The 22,946-nt window shown below is 49.8% G+C and overlaps 1 protein-coding gene across 2 annotated transcripts in view; it reads right to left on the bottom strand.

The window, feature by feature from the left end:
• Positions 1-22,946, bottom strand: part of LOC144149211 (uncharacterized) — a 94,344-nt gene that overhangs the window by 30,711 nt on the left and 40,687 nt on the right. For both annotated transcript variants that reach the window (XM_077680746.1, XM_077680745.1), the window contains exons 3-5: positions 11,718-11,891; positions 5,077-5,500; positions 2,431-2,670 (exon numbers count right to left, since the gene is read on the bottom strand). In XM_077680746.1, the coding sequence (XP_077536872.1) occupies positions 2,431-2,670; positions 5,077-5,500; positions 11,718-11,891 (838 nt within the window). The remainder of the gene's footprint in view (positions 1-2,430; positions 2,671-5,076; positions 5,501-11,717; positions 11,892-22,946) is intronic.

Here is a 22,946-nt window from a genome sequence, read left to right as displayed (position 1 = left end):
GCAACAGCATGCCAACGAGAACTCGCTAGCGCGTCAGTATCAGCCTACGCGCGTTCTGTGAACTAGTTCGTGGAGCAGTGAACGTTACGGCCCAAAAATGGTGAACTCAGTATAGAAAACATCGGCCGAAAACGAAAATGCCAGGTTACAAGAAAAAGACAATGTACCCTTGGGGATTCGAACTTGTGACTTGCAAAATAACATACCTAGCGCTCCAGACCACTCGGCCACAGGCCAGCGTTGCCACCAATGTAAATATAAGGTATATAATGTATAACCAGTTTACACTTTTATTTAGTTTTAGCATTTCAAGCAGCTTAGGCGACCATTTCTTGTATAGCGCTCGTGCAGTAAGCGTCCGCCAAATTTCCACAATATCTCAGTTTAGCAATTGCATTTCTTAGACGGAAAAGCGTGCGCAGATGTGTGGTCGTGCTGCTGACCGCTGTGCTTGTTCTCCCAGCGCAAAAAAAGTGCTTCGTGCTCCCTAGTTTTACGCTGTACGGTAAAAATATCAGTTTTTATTTCGTTAGTACCTATACTGACTTCGCTGACTCTTCTTCCGCCTTCAAGTGGCCTTAGAGTTTCCTACTAGCGTACCGGTCAGCGAAGCGTCGCATGTGCACTTGTGGAGCGCTTGTGTGGAGCGACCTTGACTTGGAGCTAGATACAGTGTACAAACTAACAAAGTAAAGAAAGGCACATTCTTCCATTCACAAACGTCTCGTGACTTCGTTTCATCTGAGCGAACGAATTGCGACGACCCGTCGGCGGCCACCGGACTAAACGCTGGGCCTACTGACTCCGCCGGAAGGTCGGCGAGCCGTGCAGTAGCTGGAGTCAAGCCAAGTCATCTCCTACTGACGTTACACGAAAACGCCACAGAAAATGGGCGAGGATGCAGAGAGGAGGACAGCATTTTCGAATTAATTTTTCTACTAAATAAATTCGCGTGAACGCGCTCAGAATGGTCGAAACATGGCCTATGGACTCCGGACTACAATTCGCGCTGGTAATCCCGCAATGTTTAAAAATTACTTCAGTGTCCCTTTAAGAGTACTATGGAAGTGCAGCCTACACCGGCTGCGAGTGCATCCTCATGTCATGATAACGCCTACCTGAACGCGTCAATCCCCCTCGTAGACACCAAATGTGCATAGGAGACAAGTGTGCAGAGGCACTCAGTGAAGATGTCATTTTTTTTGCAGCGCCTTCACCTGTTTTTTTCCTCATATTTGCCGTGACTCTTGCCACAATACGCACAGCTACCGACGCTTAGCCACGCGATAGGTCCCGACAAGAGCTACAGAATAACATTTCTGCAAAGAATTTTAGAAGTTTTGGTACGCGCTTGTAGCACTTCTAATTACGCGATTGTCCATGAGAAGCAACTTAGCAAAGCACACGATTGATTGATTGATTGATTGTAGGGTTTAACGCGCCGACGCAACGCAGGCGATGAGGCGCGCCGTAGTGGAGGGCTCCGGATTAATTTTGACCACCTGGGGATCGTTAACGTGCGCCGAAATCTCGTACACACGGGCGTTTTTGCTTTTCGCCTCCATCAGAAAAGCGGCCGCCGCGGCCGGGAATCGAACCCGCGACCTCGTGCTCGCAAAGCACACGAGCTATTTCCGGTAATTATACGAAAGCAATGCAATGTTGCCGCAATCTGCACAAAGATGAAATCGGGTGCAGTACAGTGGATGTCTGAAAAACACAGATCACTTGAATCTTCTGCAGCAGCACCAAGGGACCCTTTAAAGCGCTCAGGCGGTGCGAAAGCAGGAAATATTGCAACGGCAACCCTGTTTGTACTACAAATAAACTCCGAGGTGACCTAAGCACTTCGCCTGAGTTGTGGATGCGAAAGCATGACTGTCCTAAAAGCGCACTGAGCGATGCCATTTCGCTCAACGGATATGCCGACACTGTGGGCGGCGCCATTAAGCTGCAGGAGCGGCCGCAGCACAGACTTTCAATGCGTCAGTGCACTGCACACAGCACCCGGTTTCGCTGGTGACTGTAGTGCCGCTGAGTGAGGGTAATGAATACCCGTCCCTCCCAGCTTCCGGCATTGCCAGCAGTTGGACAAAGCCTTTTAATTGGGGCGACATGACGTGTTACAGCAACAGATAGACAACGCTGTGCCTCTGAGTATTTCACTAAGTGGGCATTTTATCGCTTTTGCATTTAAGTTCCCTATCACATGAGAGCACGCATGAACGGTGGAGCATAACCGAGGAGCGCAGCCACAACTTACCGTGGGCAACGTGGCACCATCTCAATCTTAGCATATTTATACGCGTCTTTCTATAAATCGCTAGAAAACGAAGTTCTCGTTTATAGTCAGCACGTTCTTGAAACCGATAGCGACGAAACACGAGGATGGAACGTGAGCGCCATTGCGCGGCGCCACCTACCACTCACCCAGTATGATCATAAAGTTGCATGTCGACAGCGGGATCAGCAGACACGGGTTGACGTCCAGGATGGTTGTATCCGACAGCTCGTACTGGGGCTCCTGCACCGAATCCGAGTCCTCGAACATCCCCGAATCCAGCACAGGCGACATGGGAGATATCGGGCTCTTCATGCCCGAGGGGTCATCTGAAGAGAAGGCCACCCGACTTCGTGGTGCCGGCTCAAGCGGCGCTGAGCCTCGCCCAACTGCAGATGCACACGGGTTGCAACGGGATACCGTCTCGATCAGGACTGAGCGGTGAGGCTCTAGAGGCAACTAAGCTCACGAAGTACACTTTTCGGTTACCGAATACTACTGAGTCCACTAGGGTTCTTGCAGCCTCGACCGTTGTTTGAACTGATATCGGGTGTCGGGACGCAAATTTATTTGGGTGCCGGGGCAGTCTGCCGTAGCACGGAGCGTCATCCTGTGAACTTTCCATTATGCATCGCCGTTCCTTTCCGTGTCCTTTTCTTGTAATGTGTCAATATCAACTCGCCAAACTTTCGATCGTACGGAAGATTTGTAGGCAATTGGAGGCCATCTAATACCGCACGACGATGGCGCGCATGCTCTACAGCTTTTGGTTCATGTCATAGGGAACTGCCGACGTTCCACGTTTCGCTCTCTTATACATGCCGTGTTGTTAAGCGGTAATGGCCAAGCACGACTTGAAGACAAAATGCAAGTTCGGTTCATTAAAAAAAACTTGGTACCGATAACAATGATACAAATTTACGGAAATACGATACCAAAAATACGGACGAATAATCTAGATAACAAATAAAAAATACGAAGGAGCGGCGACCCCGCCGCCACTTTCCGGCGATGTCTCTGTGACGTATATTATTTGTGCCATTCGTCCGCCTACCTAAGCCACCACCAAGAAACATGACTGGGTGGTTGTAGTGGAGCCTCTGTTTCGTTGGTCGTATCACTTGAACGTTAACGCACAGTTAACACGCTGATAAATATGTTTTAGAGCGAAAGCTCTACTAGGGTACATCACTCAAGGTCATTCATCTTTCAAGGTCACGGGGTCATTATAAAACACCAAATGTTTCGAATAAAACAAATTTGTAGTTTGTCTACATGGGCCCCAGCGCTTGTCCGGCAGCAAGTGAAGCTTTATTCACTGAGAAATTAATTAAAATAACATTTTGATTCTCCCGCGGAATCGTGTGATTCGTGACGTCTGCCATGACGCCACAAGGAAGGGTGTTTAAGGGACATTCAAGTGCGCTGTGCAGTTTACAGCTTACTGCGGAGCCTTTTTTACCATCCGTCCTCCTAGGTTGCACAACTCCGCACCACTGTCCGCCTTTGCTGTGTTTTTGACCGTATTTGCACCTGGCTTTTTTCGGCTATGGCAGGTATACTAATCGGTTCATGAAACATGGGATATTTCAAAAAATTGGTCACGTAAGACAATGTGTTATTCACAGCAGGTTTAGAAGAAGTATTCAGAACGTTGGATTGGGAACAGGTGGGAGAAGGGTTAATGGAGAATACCTCAGTAACCTCAGATTTGCTGATGACGTTGCCTTGCTAAGTAATTCGGGGGACGAATTGCAAAGCACGCTTTCCGCACTGGACAAACAGAGTAGAACCATGGGTCTGAAATATATTATGCAGAAAATCAAAGTAATGATCAATAACCTCGGGACAGCACAGCGGTTTGAGATAGGTGGCGAGGCAGTGGAAGTGGTAAGCGAATATATCTACTTAGGCCAAGTTGTGACCCCGGATCCCAACCATGAGGCAGAGATAATTAGAAGAATAAGAATGGGATGGAGTGCATACGGCAGGCATTCTCAAATAATGAATGCCAGCCAACCATTGTCCCTGAAGAAAGTGTATGACAGCTGCATCTTACCGGTACTCACCTACGGGGCAGAAGCTTGGGGGCTCACCAAGAGGGTTCAACTTGAATTGAGAACGACTCAGCGGGCAATGGAACGGAAGATGATAGGTGTAACATTAAGGAACAAGAAGAGAGCGGAGTGGGTCAGGGAACAAACGCGTGTTAAGGAAATATTAGTAGAAATTAAGAAGAAATGGACGTGGGCAGGGCATGTAATGCGAAGGCAAGATAACCGTTAGTCATTAACGGTAACAGAGTGGATCCTTAGAGAAGGCAAGCGTGGCAGGGTGCGGCAGAAAGTTAGATGGGCAGATGAGATCAAGAAGTTTGCGCGGATAAATTGGTCGCAGTTAGCACAGGACCGGTGTAATTGGAGATTAATGGAAGAGGCCTTTTCCCTGCAGTGGGCGCAGTTAGGCTGGTGATGATGATGATGAAGAAGACAATGTAGCTTACGCCACTCGGCGAGTGTCGTGCGAGACAGCCCCAAAGCGACGCCCTGCTGTGCAGCTATAACAAGCATAGTGCGCGTACTACCAACAGCTGTACGCACTGGTACTTATAAATGTTTACGTGTACTTTCGTAACTTCCCTTGTTTACCCCGTTATCCTTACTGCTACAAAATGAACATATATTACACTCAATAATGCATATTCAGTCAATGCACTTACACTCATGCATTCCACTTGACGTTCCAGCCGGAAGAGGGATGGAACATCAGTGGCAGCAGGCAACGGATCGACTTACACGAGAGGTTCCTGACGACGTTTGGCAGGGCCATGGACACTTTTTTCGGAGGTTGCGACTTCACCAAAGTAGTCTGGTCTGTCACAGCCGGTGCTTGATGCGGACGTCCAGCTGTGCGCGCGACAGAAGGCGCGCGGGCTGGACTTCCTCGCGGAGGCAGGGCAGCTGGGCCGGACTGGAGCAGTTCCGGGTTGTGGACAGAGCTAGAGGTCTTAATTCTGGACACCGCAGGCCTCAGCGATGCCGAGATGGCTGTACTTTGTGGTCGCAGTGACGATGCGCGACGTTTGTTTTGCTGTTCCGTGGTGAGCAGGGTCATGACCTGAACCTCGTGAGGGCTGTTCATCCTTGGAAGCCAGGCCGACTGGAAACCAGGTGCGGGAACGAACTGCCTGAGAAGGGGCTGTTTGGGGTGGGGCCACTGCTTATGGGGTAGAAAAAGAGGCGCACATCACTTCAGACACTTTGTCGTGGCAGCTACTTTGGAGTGTCTGTGGGCGCATAGCTGGGTAAGAATGGTGCACACCTGCGATTCCTAAACAGAACGAAAACAAATCGATATCTTCTAACACTCAAGGATGGTGAGTAACACGAATGAGAGAGCAATGGTATGTGCGCTTGAAGTGAAAGGGGAAGCATAAAAGGAGACAAAAGTACAGAAAACAGCAAGATAAAAACATAAAAACCTAAGCAAGAAAGTTACATAAAGTAATAATACAAAGATTTCGTTATGACGCCGTACTCCGCATAACTGTCCGATTGTTTGGTTATTTTCTTCCCCCTGAATTATCTTCGGGATGAGAATACAGAAACAGCATTTGGTTGGTTTGTAGCTTGCCCACACAACAAAAATTTTCGGTAGGCATTATTTTTTGAGAGGAAGAGTTATTCCACGCCCCTCGATGTCGCCAGTGCACCGGAAGGCCCGATTCGATTTCCACCCAAATTGAAAGTACCAATAAATTATTTGTTTACAGGAACCTGCCTTAGATAAAACGAATTCGATCTTTCTTGACGTGTTTTTACTCTTTGCTGTAGACCACATTGGTGCTAAGCGACCAATGAGTCAAAATTTTACAGGGAAGCTGTTGGCCTCCCGTTGGTCGGTCTTTTTATGTATTCCGTGTGAAAAAAGTTGGTAAAAGCGAAGGAAATGACCGTACCGCAGACGCTCACATGGTATCGAAGAACAAGAAAAATTTAAAGAAAAAAGTCAAGAAGAGAATAAACGTTACCCTGCCGTTGACATGTTCACTGAGGGCAAGAAAAAACAAAAAAAAAAAATCCGCGCATCTGCTTGCTTCGCTGCTGAATTCTTACAAAGGCGACAGTCTTCTGCAGGCACCCCTGCTACGTAACTACGTCTCCTCTTTCCCGCCTGCCCCCTTAATGCTCTTCCCCTCCTCGCTCGCCCCCTCCCATGATGAATGCAACATTGGTTCCCTGAGTTTGAGTTTCCCGCGTTCTCACTGCTCGCGCGCCTCAGTCTGCTGAGGCAGCGGGCGTCTGTCTTACCAGTATGGGCTCGGTCGGGGAGATGTACGACTGCCTCCAAATGGCGGCTGATGTCGTGAACGGGTATGGAAAGAACTGTGAACTCTCGTGCGCCCCAGAAAAGTCGGAACTGCTCCTAGTGCGCAGTAAAGGGGGTAGGCGAGCCGATGTACCGTCAATGCAGATCGTGCGGACGGTGCCACCGTCACCCCGTCTGCTCAAAACAAATCCGCGGCATGATTTTCTAAGAAGATTTAGTAAACACCACGATGATAAGGAATGTGGAAATCACGAGCGGACCGATTGACCACATGCTTCTTCATATCACTTGCAAAGGAAGAGGCATGAAGGAGGCGGACAGGACACACTTAGACTTGCCCCGGCGTTCGTCGTCTCAAGGTTCACCTGTGTGACGCCCTATGCTTTACTAAGACTGAGGAGAACAAGTTGGATACGCTCTTGCGAAAGGGGCACAAACAAGCCCGGGTTTGCCAACCTACACCTTCAACGAGTGTCTCCTCAAGCTTGGGACGGATGCAGGTAGGGACCTTCGATTGATACTGGGCTAGAACATCCCTGATCGCCCTCTTGAACCTATAGAATATATCCCTGGCGAACCTGGCGAACTACGCCGAAATATCAAAGTGGCCCCCTAGCCAAGAAACATGCACCGGCTGTTCCACGAGGGATGGATAGAGTCGCGAGTTAGAGCCCTGGAGAAAAAACTATGGCTCCAACGATAAGATGCAGTATGCACGGACACCGCAGATTGTGTGGGACGCAGAGCCATGGTGGCAACCTTAACGAAGAAAGACAGCCACATCCCGAGCCTCACCCTCACGAGAGTCACGACACTACAGGCCGAAAAGGCAGCTATTGCACTGGCTTAACGGAGACACCTGCGGAATTAATAATCACAGATTCTCAGTCAGTGTGTAGGAGCTACCTCCAAGGCCACTTCTCACACACCCCAATGAAGGTCTCCAGACAGAACCCTCCGTTGGAAAGGGTATCGGTTGTCTAGACACCGGCTCACAATGTCTTTGGCCAAAAGACTGCTCGAGGTCTGACCAGTCGAGCACCACGAGAGAGTTGGCTAGAGACGACGATACCATTAACATTATTCCAGGAGGTGACGCACTACTACAGGCTAGCCCGGATTCCCTCCCTCGAGAAACCCCTCGCTCAGCCAGAAAGAAGAGCGCAATGGCGTCTCCTACAAATGAACACGTTTCCCCATCCGACCCAGCTGCTCTTCTTCTGGCCTATGCAATACGACTCGCAGTGTCCATTCTGCAAATCGCCCTGCACCCTGTATCACATGGTGTGGGAGTCTCAGCTCATCCGCTCACTTTCCGCGCTTTCTAAAACCTCGGTTAAGCGGTGGGAGGGAGAACTGGCCAGCTCGAGCGTCGAAGATCAGCTTCGGCTGATCCACCGGGCTGAGACGGCTGGACACTCCAACGGTGTCTTGAACTGAGGAAACCAACCACTTGGCTACTTTCATTTAATAAAGTTTATTCTCTCACTGCAACGTTTGGTTTTGTTGGGATAGAAACCGTATCGACCGCATTATTTTTTTTTCAAGTTACCATCGTGATAATTCAAGGCGTATTCCTAATTAAAAGAGATGTAGTAGTCTCAGTTACGTACCTATATTCTACCTGAAATATGCCCGAGGTTTTGTCTGGACTTAATAATTTGGACACAGGTGAGCTATTGCAGCAGCGCATTTGGATGCGACGCAAGTGGATAGCCGGTCAACATTTTGGCGGCGCGGCAAGTGGTTGAATCGAGTGACACATCGAACGATGGACCGATCAAACAACCGAACGACAGGTGGACAGACGCCAAATGTTTTGCGTTTAGGTATTCCAAGAAAGACTGTTGTCTTTGTGAAGCAAGCAAAGAAGATAATGAACGGGACACAGCCGCTCACGTTCCGCTTAGCGTCAAAATTACTTTCCTGCACATTTGCCAGCCGAGAGAAGCCCCCGTAATGCCTGAGAAACGACACGTGCCTTCGCAATGCCATCCGCCGATCAAGGGCGCCGCCGGAGTCCCGCAGTGTTCCCTTGATCGCGCCAACAGTGCTGCGCCTTGCCATCCAGTGGTCGGACGGCAAGACGCAGCAGGATTGGCGCGATCTAAGAACGGGAAACAACGGAGAGTGTAGGACGAGCAGTTGTCACCTCACAGCCGTCCACTTCTGTAGAACAGCAGAGCTCGTGAGATTTTAGAGACAATAGGCTTTCATGAGATACCCAAAGGCGAAATTTTTTGGTCTGTCCGAGGTGGGCTAGAGCCAAAACGCTAAAGTGCATGGTGGCAACACCACAACCGTGTACACTGATGCAGCCAACCACAACAAGGGAGCGCTGGTGGCGGTTGTGACTCTTATAGGCGAGCATATAGCGTTACATCCCCACCTACCACAACGCCACAGGCTGAAGAGCGGGCTAGAGGTCTATAGCGCTAACTGAACGGGATGCCTGGACTCATGTCTCGTACTCTAAAAAAATTTCCCAAGTTTCACGTGGGGCCTAGTGGCACTGGCGGCAGTCCGCATCCTGATAGACAAACCTTCAAGCCACGAGGTCTATATCGTCTGGACCCAGGCACACTCCTTCCAGAAAGACAAGTTTGGTCATTTCAAGGCCCAAGGCCAAGTTAAACAGGCAACTGAAGGAGAACCGGAGTCCACTCCACTAACTTCCTACCGTGAATTTACGGAACAGTACAAGCTAACCAGGAACACTATCCCAGCCCCGCATGCACATCTGACTAAAACGCATGAAACCACTCTCATGTTGCTCCAGACGAATAATTTCCCCTGCCATCCCGTTAGAATGAACCTACTATTTCCAATCCAATACGGTCCACTCTGCAAACATTTTGGACAACCAGGCACACTCCGTCACATCATCCGGGAGAGCCAGGACAGCCCTGTTTTACCCTAGCCTCCTATTATTCTACGCCCTAGTAGTGGGTGGATGATCGTGTTGTTTATAGTTCGCATATTCCCGACCAGGCTTGGAGAGTGCATGCTGCGATGGAGAAGAAGGCGCAAGAACTTCCGAAGTGAAAGAAGCTCTTCCCGCCGAACACCACGTTCAATAAAATTATTTCGTCCCCTTCCCTTGTCCCTCGATTCATCCCAACTCCCAACCAAGAACAATATGGAGGGAAGACCTCTTCAATCTACTATAGTGGCATGCGTCCTATACATTTGTGCAGTAAAAAAAAAATCGGCGTATTTGGGACAAAACGTGAGTATATAACTGGTAGTATAGCAGCATTCCTTTATTTAAAAAATAAACCTGGGGGTAGATTATAAGTTAGCAAATTCAAAAATGCGAAATAGAGGCCAAAAAACGTAAACGGCATAGACGTCCTATTATAATTTTCTAGGCGCAATGGAGACGAAAGGGGCCAACAGATGGCGCGCGAACAGTCCAAATGCGGGAAAATTGAATTGACCAAACGACTTTACGTTCATCATGGCAGGGGACAGAGGAAAAAGGAGGACGAGAGGAGAGCGCGTTACGTGGTATGGGCACCCGAAGGTTATCATTCCTCACCGACATTTGGAACAAAGCACGAAGAAATGCGGCCAATTCTTTTACTCATGAGGCATATAATGCTTTCGCATAAAATTCCAGCCCTGATGATGGTGCTAGAATAAATAAAATTCACATCTGTTCCACCCAGTATGAAACCTGCTGAAAAATCAGAGCTGTGGGCTGCCCATACGAAGATTGTTTGGCTTCGGCTTCTTTCTTGTGAGTAATTATAGAGTCCTCTTAGCGGATCATTGCCATATAATTTGTTTCCGGGTGGTCCCGGTAAGGCTTGCGATAACACAAGAGTTAGAACCGTAAGCTGGCTTCCCCACAAGCACAGTGGAAAAAGCAGCTTACAAAGAACGCACGTACATGATGATGATGATGATTGCTATTGGTTTCCCCTTTGAAGCGGGGTGATGACATGTCATCTTACCAAAAAGGACTAATATAACCATGTTTTACACTCTTGGTTTAATACTAGCGCTGCTTAGGGCAGGCACTAAAGCTTATTAGGCCCGAAATACTTTCTTTTCCCTGTTACAAGTGGTAACTGTCCTAGGCAATATTTCCCTCTCTGCTTTTCGTCCACCAGCATTCTAATCTTCTTTTCGTCCCCTCGACAGCCTTGAAGTTAACTTCCCCTCTGATACCCCTAAATCCTAGGGCTTCTGAAAGCCCAATATTCCCTTCATGTAGATTTGGATGGATACCCTCACATTCTAACACTATGTGCCGCATAGTTTCTGTTTCTTTTCCGCAGACCACACATACCCCATCATTTTGTGAATACTTCCCCACAAAACTCTTCAGTTCGCAGGCAACCTGCTCTAGCCTCAAAAAGCGGGAATCATCATCTTGAAGTCGGCTTCACCTCTAAACATTGTTACATTGCTGGAAAGACATTTTTTCTAGGGTCTGGTTAAGTCTTCTTATATTAGATATCAAGGATATAGGACTTCCAGGACAGACGGTCTTCAACAGCTCCGCTGTGAAAAAATTGGGCCCATCTCCCCGCGAGGGGTCTCGAGTAAATGCGTCGCATAGGGGGTGGGTGTATTGCGTTAACGTTTAGTGTTTGGGGAGTTGGTGGTAGTGAATGCGTTGTATCAGCAGCTTCTTGGCGTAGTTCGAATGAGTCAAGGATATAAGGCGCGTTCGTAGCCTCCCATTCTGTGTCGGTTTTGTGGCGCAGTGGCGCAGCACCATGTACCTCGCGTTCCGCCCAAAGGTAGTGAATGCGTTGCATCAGCAGCTTCTTGACGTAGTTTGAATGAGTCAAGGATATAAGGCGCGTTCGTAGCCTTTGAATCGGTGTCGGCTTTGTGGCGCAGTGGGTAGAGCACCATGTACCTTGCGTTCCGCCCGCAGGGTCGTGGGATCGAAACCAGGCGCCGATAACTATTATTGTTTTATATATAGTGTAGGGGGAGGGGTGCGGACCAGTTGTTGAGAGCGAGGAGGGTAGCGTGATGCGGGAGAGGAGGAGTGGGGGAGAGGGCGCACCTGCGCGCTGAGCTGTTGCGGGCGGACGGCGGACGCTACATGTGAGTTAAAGAAATGCTCTGCATTTAAAATAATTACCGAGGTGTTGGTGTGAAGGCCAGTGCGGGACGATAAGCGCTCGGATGTTCCGTCGGGGAGTCGCTTGCGAGTTGGCTTTCGTCGGAGCAGTCGTGTGCCGCTATCGAAGCACGCACCCTCGTCTGGAATCATTGCGGACGATAATGGGCGAACCTTCCGCCCATGACCCGATACCTGCAACCAGTGCATGATTTCGTTATAACGAGCTCAAAGAAGACCGTCTAAAACGTTCGTTGCATTGAAAAGTCGTTATGGTAAGCTAAAAAGAAACCGCACTGTTTGAATGAAATAAATGCTGCATTAGGCAAAGGCTACGTGCTAAAGCTCGATTGTTTCAAAATAGTCCAATTAATGGTGTATTTGAAGACGCATGTAAGAACTCTGGCGCTGCAATGGGCTAGAGGGTTGGGAGCTTAGCAGGTCGCGCCGGCTCTGGCCGATGTGCTTAAAGGAGCCATGAAGACAAAATACAAGATTGTGTTAGTCGAAAAATTTCGTTTTATAGTGCGCCCCGGGGCTTTTCCTATTGCAAACGGCGCTTTATTCACTGAGGAATTAATTCATTGAAGTTAAAATTTCGATTTTCAGGCTTAAGTGGGTGCTTTCGTGGTCTGCAATGACATCACAGTAACCGACCGCTCTGCAGCCGATCGGGAAGACTTGTTTACCGTTAGTGAACCTAAATGGCGCCACCATACCGTGGCAAGCCGTTTTCTGCCTCGGGTTTGTTTTTGACCGTATTTAAACCTGGACGTTTTTTGTTCAGGGAGAAAATAATCGTTTCCTGAAACATAGTGCTCGTTCGACAAATATGGTGGTGTAAGACACCATCGCTTGCGTCAATCGGCCAGTGTCGTCTGAGACAACCCTAAACCCCCGAACTGCTGTGCATCTAAACCAAGCATAGTGCGCGCAGTACCCACAGCAGTACGCATCGGCCCTTTTATGTTTACGTGTGCTTTCGTAACTTCCACTGTTTGTCCCACTATTCTTGCGGCTTTAAAGAGAATGTACCCTAAATTTAAGCGCAAATAGCTCTTTTGGCAAGCTTAAAAGCTCTGCCTAATTTGCGTTTGCTTTTGCCGCCCTCCGCCAATGGCAAAGCTGGCTGGTATGTCATCATAGGTTCTGTTGCGGGAAATGAGCTAGTGGGTCGCATAGCCATTCCCTTTTTCCTAAGTATGTCGCTTATTTGAGCGAAGTTTACGTTAAAAGTGATGTCAGTATGATTCCAACGAGGCAATCTTTTGAATGAACCAAACTTGTGCTTTCTCTTCATGGCCCCTTTAAGCGCCAACAAACATACGTTTTGGTTTTAACCAGAAGCTGTTCACAGCCTACGACATTGCTTCAACCCCCACCGACAAACCACAGGCAACTGCAAGCCATCTGTCCGGTGTTTCAACGGCAAATTGGGGCGTGAGTGGGGCATGGTTGCAACGGAAGGTAAATTTCGTGAGTAGCCCTACTTGTAAAGCTATGTGCTGTAAACGCTTCCCGAAGTGTTTAAGGCGAAGCTTTCTTTGCTTCTTCACCCGACTTTCCGGGTGCTGCTACTGCTGTGGCCGTGCCTCACGGCGCCTCCGGGATTTTCACAACAGAACCTGATAGCTCTCGCCTCCGCACATCTCACAGTGAGCCCGGGTAAGTTTCCGCTGCCGGGCAATGGACAAATAAAGGTCATTCTCGCTGACGGTGTGGGCGACGCGTGCATTGCGCGAGTCAGGCGTGGGGAAGTGGACAGCGCTTTGGCACCCTTGACACCAGTCCTCCAGTAACGCAAACACAAGAAAACTTCCCTGCCCTATGCTCTGTGTTGTACACACCAGGACTTTTCCATTGGCTTTGCGTCAAATCGGTCAAACGCATCATTTGGCATCTTGCGAAAGAAACCCCAAACCGGAAGGTCAAGGTTGTCTGGACCCCGGCCCACTCCTCCATGAAAGGCAACGAGCCTGCCCATTTCGAGGCCCGAGCCCCTGCTGAAGAGGCCGCGTATAGAAGACCGCGGGCCTACCTTCGAACGACCTACCCCGAAATCGCGGAACATTACAAGCGAAGCAGGAAGACTCTACCAACCCCGCACCCACAGCTGAGAAAAGTGCAGGAAACCACTCTTACGTTGCTTCAAACGAATACGTTCCCCCACCCCATTCAAATGAATCTACTATTTACCAACCAGTACGACCCACTATGCATTTTTTTCGGGCAACCAGGCAGGCACTCTCACATCATCTGGGGGTGCAAGGACAACCCGACTTACCTACCCCCTTACCCCCACCAGTGGGAGGTCACGCTGTCTATAATAATAGTTCTTTATTTTCCACCCGAAATTGATAGGGGAGATCGAAAAAAAGCTGGGAAGAAAGGGAAAAAAAAAAGAAAAAAACCAGCTTGACTAGTTTCCTACTCCCCATTGAGGAAAAATACGAACAGATACAAAGAAAAATCGGCAAACAGGACAGAATACATCGTGCGCATACACTTTCCACACATAGAAATAACAATTATACACTATCATATACGATAAATAACACTTGATTGTTTGAGCAAAAAATATCACGACTCGAAAAATGTGTCTAGCTCGCACATTCCCGACAAGGCTGCTCTGGTGGAGAGAGCGGTGCTGGCGAAGACGGACGTGGACTCCTGAACTAAGGTGCCACTCCCGCCGAACACCACGTTCAACAAAAAGTTTTCCTCCTCCTCCAATTCATCGACGCGGCTTCCTGCCGACTTTCACAGTTTTGGTCAAACATAGCCCTTCCAGTGTAAAACAAAAGGGTTGCCATAGCTACAGTAAAACGCTGCTCATAACGTTAACAATGACCCCCTTTTGCAGCAGGAGCAAAGTACCAGCGACCATATATCAAGATTAGTGCAAGACTTGACTGGGCACCTGACTATTTCTAGCCCGCGCGCATGCAAGGGAACACTAGATGCAAAGGCTGAACATACAGTGGTCCGTTTACGACGTCGCTGCTTCGGTGGAAGAGCGTTGGCTGGGCGCTCGGTTTGCGTGCCGTGGTTGTCGCCATCGGTTATCCCGTCCTCTACGAGCTCCGCTGCTCCAGAAGGCAAAGGTTGGTGCTCCATTCACTGCTGCCGGGCGAGCCCTTGCTGCTGGTTTAGAACGCGGGGGTCAGGTGATAAATCTGCTGATGTTGATTTGAAGATCAACTGGCTCCATGGATTGAGTGATGATAGTGATATTGCACTCAACCTAGATTGGGTGCATCCACAAGGCCGATAGGCATAAATGACCGCAGATCCTCTTCTCTTGTTTTCTGGAACAATCCTAAATGTTATGCCTAGGTTTGAAACATTGCAAATGGAGGCGATTGCTTCCTGTGACCAGGATCAAGCCGATGATGACGGTGGCGTTAGGGACAAAATGGCCGGATGGAGAGACGAGCAATTGCGGAAAGCTTGGAGTCGTTGCTTTCCCGCCCCTCGCCAAAGAAAACAAAAACAAAAACTAAAACTTAGTTGACAGCAAAAACGCTTCGGACACCATTGGAAAATACCCAAGCAATGAGATGTATAGGCCACAAAACCACTGCCTAGACAGGGATTGTCAACGCGATCATCGGGAGACGGAAATTTTCCTAGGCAAGCCATTATTTCTCATTTTACGAACACGAAAGTTTTGAAGCGGCGGCCGCCACGATAACACTAAATCAAGGGTTAGCCAGCCAGCGGTGGTGACGCAATAACCTCTTAAAACTTTGGACAAGGAAGGCAACCCAGCAAGAAGACTCATCCGGGCCAAATTTTATGCCAAGAAAGCCACGAGAGACGCACATCAGATCCATGTTTACACCGATGCGGCAAGGCAAGGCTATAGCTATGGCATAGCATTCACGAGCAGTTGAGGCCATAGAATTTTACACCAGGGCATTGGCTATTTCGTCAAAGAAGCCGAAGCCACGGCAATAGCTTGGGCAGTGGCCGGCACTGCAAGACAGAAAACTAACAGTAAGAAAGACTGCACCCTTCTGACACAAGGCTTCACTCCGAAACCAGCTTTGGATGTGTTTAACACCTTAAGGCACTCTAATGGAGAACCGGGTACCGGGACACGCAGGTTTGACAGGAAACGAAAGACCAAACCTGCTCGCCCTTGAAGCACTTCTCAGGACACCTGCCATTGCCAACTGTGGTCAAACACAAAAGTCCGTGGACCCGCCAAAACTACAACTTAAAGAATATGCAGACAGTAGAAGCAAATTAGCTCCTTCGCACAATAAATTGTCCAGGCAACAGCAAACCACCATAAGGCTGACGCGAACGAAAACGCTACTCACACCTGACAAAGTGTACAAGTTCAAAGGTTGTATAAACGCTTCTCCGCCAGGGTGTGATGTATTCCACGTACGAATAAATCAAGAGCAGGTGTTATGGGTATGCCCCCAAAAGACGGAAGCAATACCCGCAGAGAGTGGCTGCCTGAACCGGCCACGCTACAGAAGCAGCTATCGCTGGCAGGCTTTGTCCAGAAGGCATAGGCCTTCCCGGCAAAAACCCTGGAATACCCACCAATGAGGAAATCCCGTGGCCCCCAGGAATGAGGACGCCTTAGCCAGAAGGGCAAATAAAATTTATCTCTCTCTCCTCGAACTTGACAACCACTCAGCAAGTAAGTATGGACCACCAAGACGTTGAAGAACCCCCGCCGGGCCTCCTCGAGGCTGATATACGGTTGCAGGCGGAAACTACGTGGTTATCCCAGGAGTGGAGCGACACGTCCCCCGGCTCGCCATCTCCTGCCCCAAGGAAGTCGCGACTTCTACACATACCGGTGAGCGATTACAAAGTTGTTATTTGCCCCAAAGAGCTCAACTTTGCGTAAATCAGCCCCGTTCAACTCTCTTTCCGTTCTATTTCTCCCTAAGGCCCCGATAGAGACAACCAAAGCATGGAAAGTTTGAATTGACCCGGACAAAATCATTGTTATCGGCAAACCCAGCCAAGCAGCAGCCAATAATTTAGCCACACTTACCGTGCTTCCTACCGAAAGCAAAGTATGCGAGGTCAGGGCTTATCAAACTTCGCCCCACGACTCGGTATGCGGACTTATTCATGGCATCCCTGCCGAGGCCAGCTCCGACTATCTAATATAAATGGTTTGCGCCCACGACAACACTCATCCAAGCTCGAAAACTGGGCAAATCCAGGTCAGCCTTTCTGATATTTTCGGGAAGAAGACTACCTAGGTATATTTTTGTCGCAGACGGGTAGCTCCGCTGCTACCCTTATATGAAATCTGCACTTTACTGCAGCCGATTCCGAAGCACCAATCATAGGATGCATGTATGCCACGTACTAGGCAGACCTGCTCGCTGTGGCCAGCTTCACTCCACAAATCAATCTTGTGAAGCGAGATGCGCAGTATGCCGGGAAGCACATCTTTCTGAAAGTAAGGAATGTCTGCACAGACATCGACGCCGGCCCGCCAAACCCTTTAGCCACACCCTCTCGTGGAAGGAGCACAAGCCTGAAAAGGAGTAAAGGCAGAGATACGTAAAAATCTGCACCCAGGGATCGTAGTCGTAGCGTGATCCAAAACCGATCCCAACACGAACCGCAGGTCACCTGGGGCAGTATCGCCTCTGGCTAAACCAAGTACAAGCCCCATCTCCAACCCCCTCAGGCAAAGAGGAGCAACTTCTCAAGAAAAATAGCGTGCTCAATAATCAGATCCACGCTCTCCAACATGAGATGCCCAACATGGCCAAGAATATTCCCACCCTTACTGCAACCATTTGAGCCCTCAAACAAGGCCCACCAACCCCATCATCACCCGCCCCTGCCCCTCTTTGTGACGAAACGGATGAATCGCAAAAAACGAAAGGCTTGCCTTTTGCCTTTTTTTACTCGACCTGATTGGTACCCTTTTTTGCATTGCGTGTATTGCTCGTTTTCTTTTTGAAGCGAAGTCGGGTACTGGTTATCAGGGTGGTCCACGTGGTTTCATGGGGGAGCGTGCCCGGTGAATGCAATGCTTAAAGGGACACTGAAGTGAATTTGTCAAGCTCCCGTTTTTGCTTGCACAGCGTAGACTGGCTCAAATTAGCACACTTTTCATCGTTCATCCGGTTGACAAATCGGTAATTATTTTACAAAGCGCGAAAGAAGAAAAACTACCATGCGCGGTTTGCGGCGGCCGCATCAACTAAGGCTGTGAAGTTGGGAGGAGGGGCGCCGTGATTGGACGATGCCCAAGGTTAGCAATCACACAAGTTTCGGTTTCGGTTTCGGTTCTGTAAAACATAACCAATGGCGTTGTTGGATGGGCATTCTCAATATCTCAGTAATCATCGTACCGCGCTTCTGCCATGTTGTCGGCTGTAAAATGCACAAGATAAGCCTCCCAGGACGGCTTGTAGTCGTAGCATTCACTAGCCGAGACCTACGCAGTGCATGAACGCCCTCCGCGTACCCGCAGACGCCCAAATGTCATGCGCTTTTCCCCCATATTTGGAGCTTGCCTCCCTCATGCCTGTATCGTAAAAAGCGTGTTCGCACCAGGCCAAGGGTCTGTTCATTCTGGGCTGTGCCCACTGCCTGCAAGCAGTCGGTGCTTATGGCAACAGCACGCCAACGAGAACTCGCTAGCGCGCCAGTGCCAGCCTGCGCGCGTTTTGGGAACTAGTTCGTGTAGCCATGAACGTTGCGGCCCAAAAAAAGGTGAACTCATATAGAAAACATCGGCGGAAAACAAAAAAGTTAACTTACAAAAAAAAAAAGCACGTACCCGCGGGGATTCGAACTCGTGACTTGCAAAACATTTAGGGTAACATAGCTAGCGCCCCAGACCACTGAGCCACAGAGCGGTTTTTTTTTTGATAAACAAAAACTTTATTTACAGAGATAAATACAGGATCACATCAGATGAATGCAGGGTATTCGTCGTACACAATAGCAGCTCTACGCATGCAGAAAAATAGGCGCTTACTGCCTTTACGCTAGCATGGCGTAAGCATGTTCTGCCGGCAAGTGTAAGCTAGTGGCGTCGCAATGCTGGCACAGCCGCAGAGTTGGGCGGTAATTACACTAGCACGAACGTTGTCCAATGGATGACAGTGCCTTTTGTGCACCGCTTGAAGGGAATGGGATCGGAGCGGAGGGAGGGGCAGAAGGCTCTGGGCAAGCAGAGGTGAGCAGGAGTGTTACCCGATTCTAGCCATCAAATTGAGTCCCATCTCCTCCGCTCCTTTACTTTAAATTCTGAAAGGGCACGCGAACCCTGCGCCAGTGCATCACGCAGCTCGGTGTCCGAGTCAGGCCCGTCAAGGGCGGCCACTGCCCACTGCGCCTGCTGAACAAAATGCCTCCACGCCGGCCGAGGGTGTTCAGCGCATTCAACAGCATCCACCCTTGCCCTCCAAAGCATGACGTGGATGCAATCTCGAAGGTGTGGGAGTTCCGTGTCTGCATCCAAGAACCTTAGGTTGGTCCACGTGAGCTGCCATTGTGTGCCAAAGGAACACTGCAGCTCGTCCCAGAAATACGATGCCGCATTGCACTCTAAGAATACATGCTCGCCCGTCTCCCGCCTTCCGCACAGCGGACAGTTGGCCCCTCCAGGGAGGAAGAAACCCCGCTCTTCCTGCCTTGCCTTAGTTGTGAGTATCCCTGCATGCAGACGGAAAAAGAAGTCCTTCGAGCTTGTTGGAACGGGGAGTTTCCGCACTCGCCGTAAGACATCACTTTTAAGGCGGCCTAAAGGTGGGGATCGGTACAAGGGGGGTGGGAGAGTCTGTTCTACCAAATCCCAGTAGAGCTTCCTCGGCTTCACTGCGCACAAATACTCCCAGGAGAAGAGTTCCTGCAAGAGGGCCAGTGCCCCCGCCACTTCCCTGTAAAAGCCTGTTGCACGGGTGCCGTGTGCAAGGTCTGCTGTTGTTACGAGCCAAGGGGCCAGGTGTAGGGCGCCTACACTTTGGAGAACCGCCTGGAGGAAGCCATCACTGCGATCTCGGAAGTACACAAATCTCTGTACAATCAGTTTGAGTTCCATGTTAACGAGTCCAAGACCCCCGGCTTCGGCGCTCCAGAAAATGTTAGTGCGGCGCATGGGTTCATACGTGGATCTCCAGACGAAAACCGCAAACAACCGGTGTAGCTTGGACACTGAGCCTGCATCAATAGTCGAGACGCGGGCCGCGTACAAGATGGCCGGATATGCCACGGCGTTGCAAACATGTGCCCTAGAAAAGAGGGCAATATGTCGCGCTCTCCAGGGCTCCAAATTCCTTCCAGCCGCTGCCAGTTTTGTCTGCAACTGGGGGGCGATGGCTGCGCCGGTATCTAGGTTTACCCCAAGGTAGCGGGTGATGGCCCCCCTCCATCGAACTCCGTAGAGTTGTTTGGGTTTGGTGAGCCATTCGCCGAGCCATGCTCCCTCCGACTTCAAAAGGTTGAGCTGAGCCCCGGAGAATCGACAGAATTCATCGGCCAGTGCAACAACCTCCCCCGCCTGCTCTCTCGATGTGCACACAAAGGCAACATCGTCCGCATAGGCCAGGACCTTTAGTTCTTCGTCTCCAAGGACGAAGCCTCGGATCGACTTGGACGCTATTGCCATCCTGCAGAGAGGTTCTATGTACAGTGCGAAAAGAATAGGGGACATGGGGCAGCCCTGCCTGACCGACCGTCCGATGTTGATTGGCGGCCCCACTTCCCCATTCGTGATGATGCTTGTAGTTATTTCTGTGTAGCAGGTCTTTATCCAATCTACCATTGCATCTCCGATCCCACATTGACTAAGGAGCATGAACAGAAAGGTGTGGTCTACCTGGTCGAAGGCCTTTTCAAGGTCGAGTTGAAGGACAGCTAAGGGGTAAGTGCCTGACTCTGCCACCTCGCAGACCGTCCGCATGCGATGCAAATTGGTGTTAATGGAGCGGACCCTAAATCCGCATGTCTGATGTGGGCCCACCACACCACTGAGGGCCATCTCGAGTCGTCGGGCCAGGATACGTGCTAGGTACGCGAAAGCCTTGCTAATATAGGATATATATTGTACAATCGGTTTATACTTTTATTTAGTTTTGGCATTTCAAGCAGCTTAGGAGACTATTTGTTGTACTGCGATCGTGCAGTAAGCGTCGCCCGAGTTTCCACAGTAGCTCACGTCTAGCAATTGTATTTCGTAGACGGAAAAGCGTTCGCAGATGCGTAGTCGTGCTGCTGACCGCTGTGCTTGTTCGCCCAGCGCAAAAAAGTGCTTCCCGCGCCCTAGTTTTACGCTGTACGGTAAAAATATCAGTTGATTTTATTTCCTTAGTACCTATATTGACTTCGCTGACTTTTCTCCCGCCTTCAAGAGGCCTTATATTTTCCTACTGGCGTACCAGTCAGCGAAGCGTCGCATGTGCGCTTGTGCAGCGCTGGTGTGAAGCGACCTTGACTTGGAGCTAGATACAGTGTACAAACAAACCAAGTAAAGAAAGGCACATTCTTCCATTCACAAACGTGTCCTGGCTTCGTTTCAACTAAGCGAACGAATTGCGACCAAGCAATTTTTTTTAACCTCCTTGATTGCGACGACCCGCTGGCGGCCGGCGGACGAAACGCTGGGCCGACTGACTCTGTCGGCCGGGGAGCCGTGCAGTAGCGCAGCCGTGGCTCAGCCAATTGCCAGCTCATCCCCTCCTGACGTCACACGAAAACGCCACAGAAAATGGGCGAGCGTAAAGAGAGGAGGACAGCATTTTCGAATTAGTTTTTCTACTAAATAAAATCGCGTAAACGCGCCTAGAGTGGTCGAAACATGGCCTGGGGACTCCGGACTACAATTTGCGCTAGTAATCCCGCAATGTTTACATATCACTTCAGTGTCCCTTTAAGGTCTGCGCCAAGATGTTCCGTTTGAACATTGTTGCAGCCGCGCTGCCGCCGAGCCCACTGAAGAGTTCAGGCAGACCGGACATTGCGGACAGAGCGAATGTGAGTTTCTTTCCAAACTACCGACAACCTCCGGCCGCCCCTCCCTGCGTTGACGTATCGGACGTCACAGGAAAAACCGACCCATTTACGATGGCCGAGCTCTATCGCGGCCATTGATGAATCCAAGGCGCACTCTTCTCCAGGTTATGATGAAATCCCGTGTGAGCTATTCAAGAACTTGGAGGGGGAGGCCTTGGAAGCACTACTCTACTCGTTCAATGATGTATGGGCGAAAGGTGTCATTCCACCCCAGTGGAAACACTGAGTGGTAGCGCCAATCCCCAAGCCGGGAAAACCTCCCATGGGTATTAGTGCACTTCGACCGATTTCCTTTACACGTACAATAGCAAGATATTTGAACGAAAAGTGGCCACTGAATTATCCTGGTGGCTGGAGCGCAATAGAAAATACCATCCCGATCAGAACGGATTCAGATAGCACCTGGGTACCGAGGACGGCCTGCCTGTTCTGGCTGACGATATTTTGCATGCTTCACCCCACAGCCACCTTTTGCGAACTGTGGTGGCTACCGACATTGCCAAGGCTCATGACAACGTGGAACACAAAACAATACTTAGATATATGAAGTTTTTGAGGGTTCCACTTCATGTCACCAAAGTGGTACACTCTTTCATGTGTTCAGGAACGTTTTCAACACGATTGGACGGAAAGCCTGTTGGCCTGTTCGAATCGAACCGTGGGGTACCGCATGGTTCCGTGCTAGCCCCTCTACTGTTCAACATCGCATTTGCACCATTGGCATGGAAGCTACAAGACATCCCTCGTGTGAAATTTCTCATCTAGGTGGACGATGTCACGCTACATGTGGTCTACAAACCAAGATCTAGGCTTGCAATGTCGTCACCTGCAGCAAGCCCTGGATGTTTTACATGCCTTTGCGCAATCAGCCGGCTTGGAAATTGCAGCTAAGTCTGGCTATGTACAAGTGGCTAATAAGGCGGGGAGGAAGTTAGCCTCCAAGGCTAACTATCAACTTAAGATTGGTTCAGCCGCAATACCAGCCAAGGAAGAGCTGCCGGTGCTCGGACTTCAGATCCACCAGTCTGGTTCGGGTATCCATTGTCTCCGAAAAGCACGGAAAGAATCCTCGAGGACCTTGCACTTGATCCGCCGGATTGCAACTCGGAGTGGAGGAGCCCGCACGGAGGTGGCTCGGCGACTTGCACGCGCTGTTCTACAGCCGCGCTTACTCTACCAGCCACAGTTTAACAGACTGACAGCACAACAATGGGCAAGGCTGGAGGCTATGAACAG

Source organism: Haemaphysalis longicornis, unplaced genomic scaffold (genome assembly GCF_048455015.1).
Source record: "Haemaphysalis longicornis isolate Haplotype H1 unplaced genomic scaffold, Haemaphysalis longicornis Haplotype H1 scaffold_8, whole genome shotgun sequence".
NCBI classification, from domain to species: Eukaryota; Metazoa; Arthropoda; class Arachnida; order Ixodida; family Ixodidae; genus Haemaphysalis; species Haemaphysalis longicornis.
This window is presented reverse-complemented; position numbering and strand designations above follow the sequence as displayed.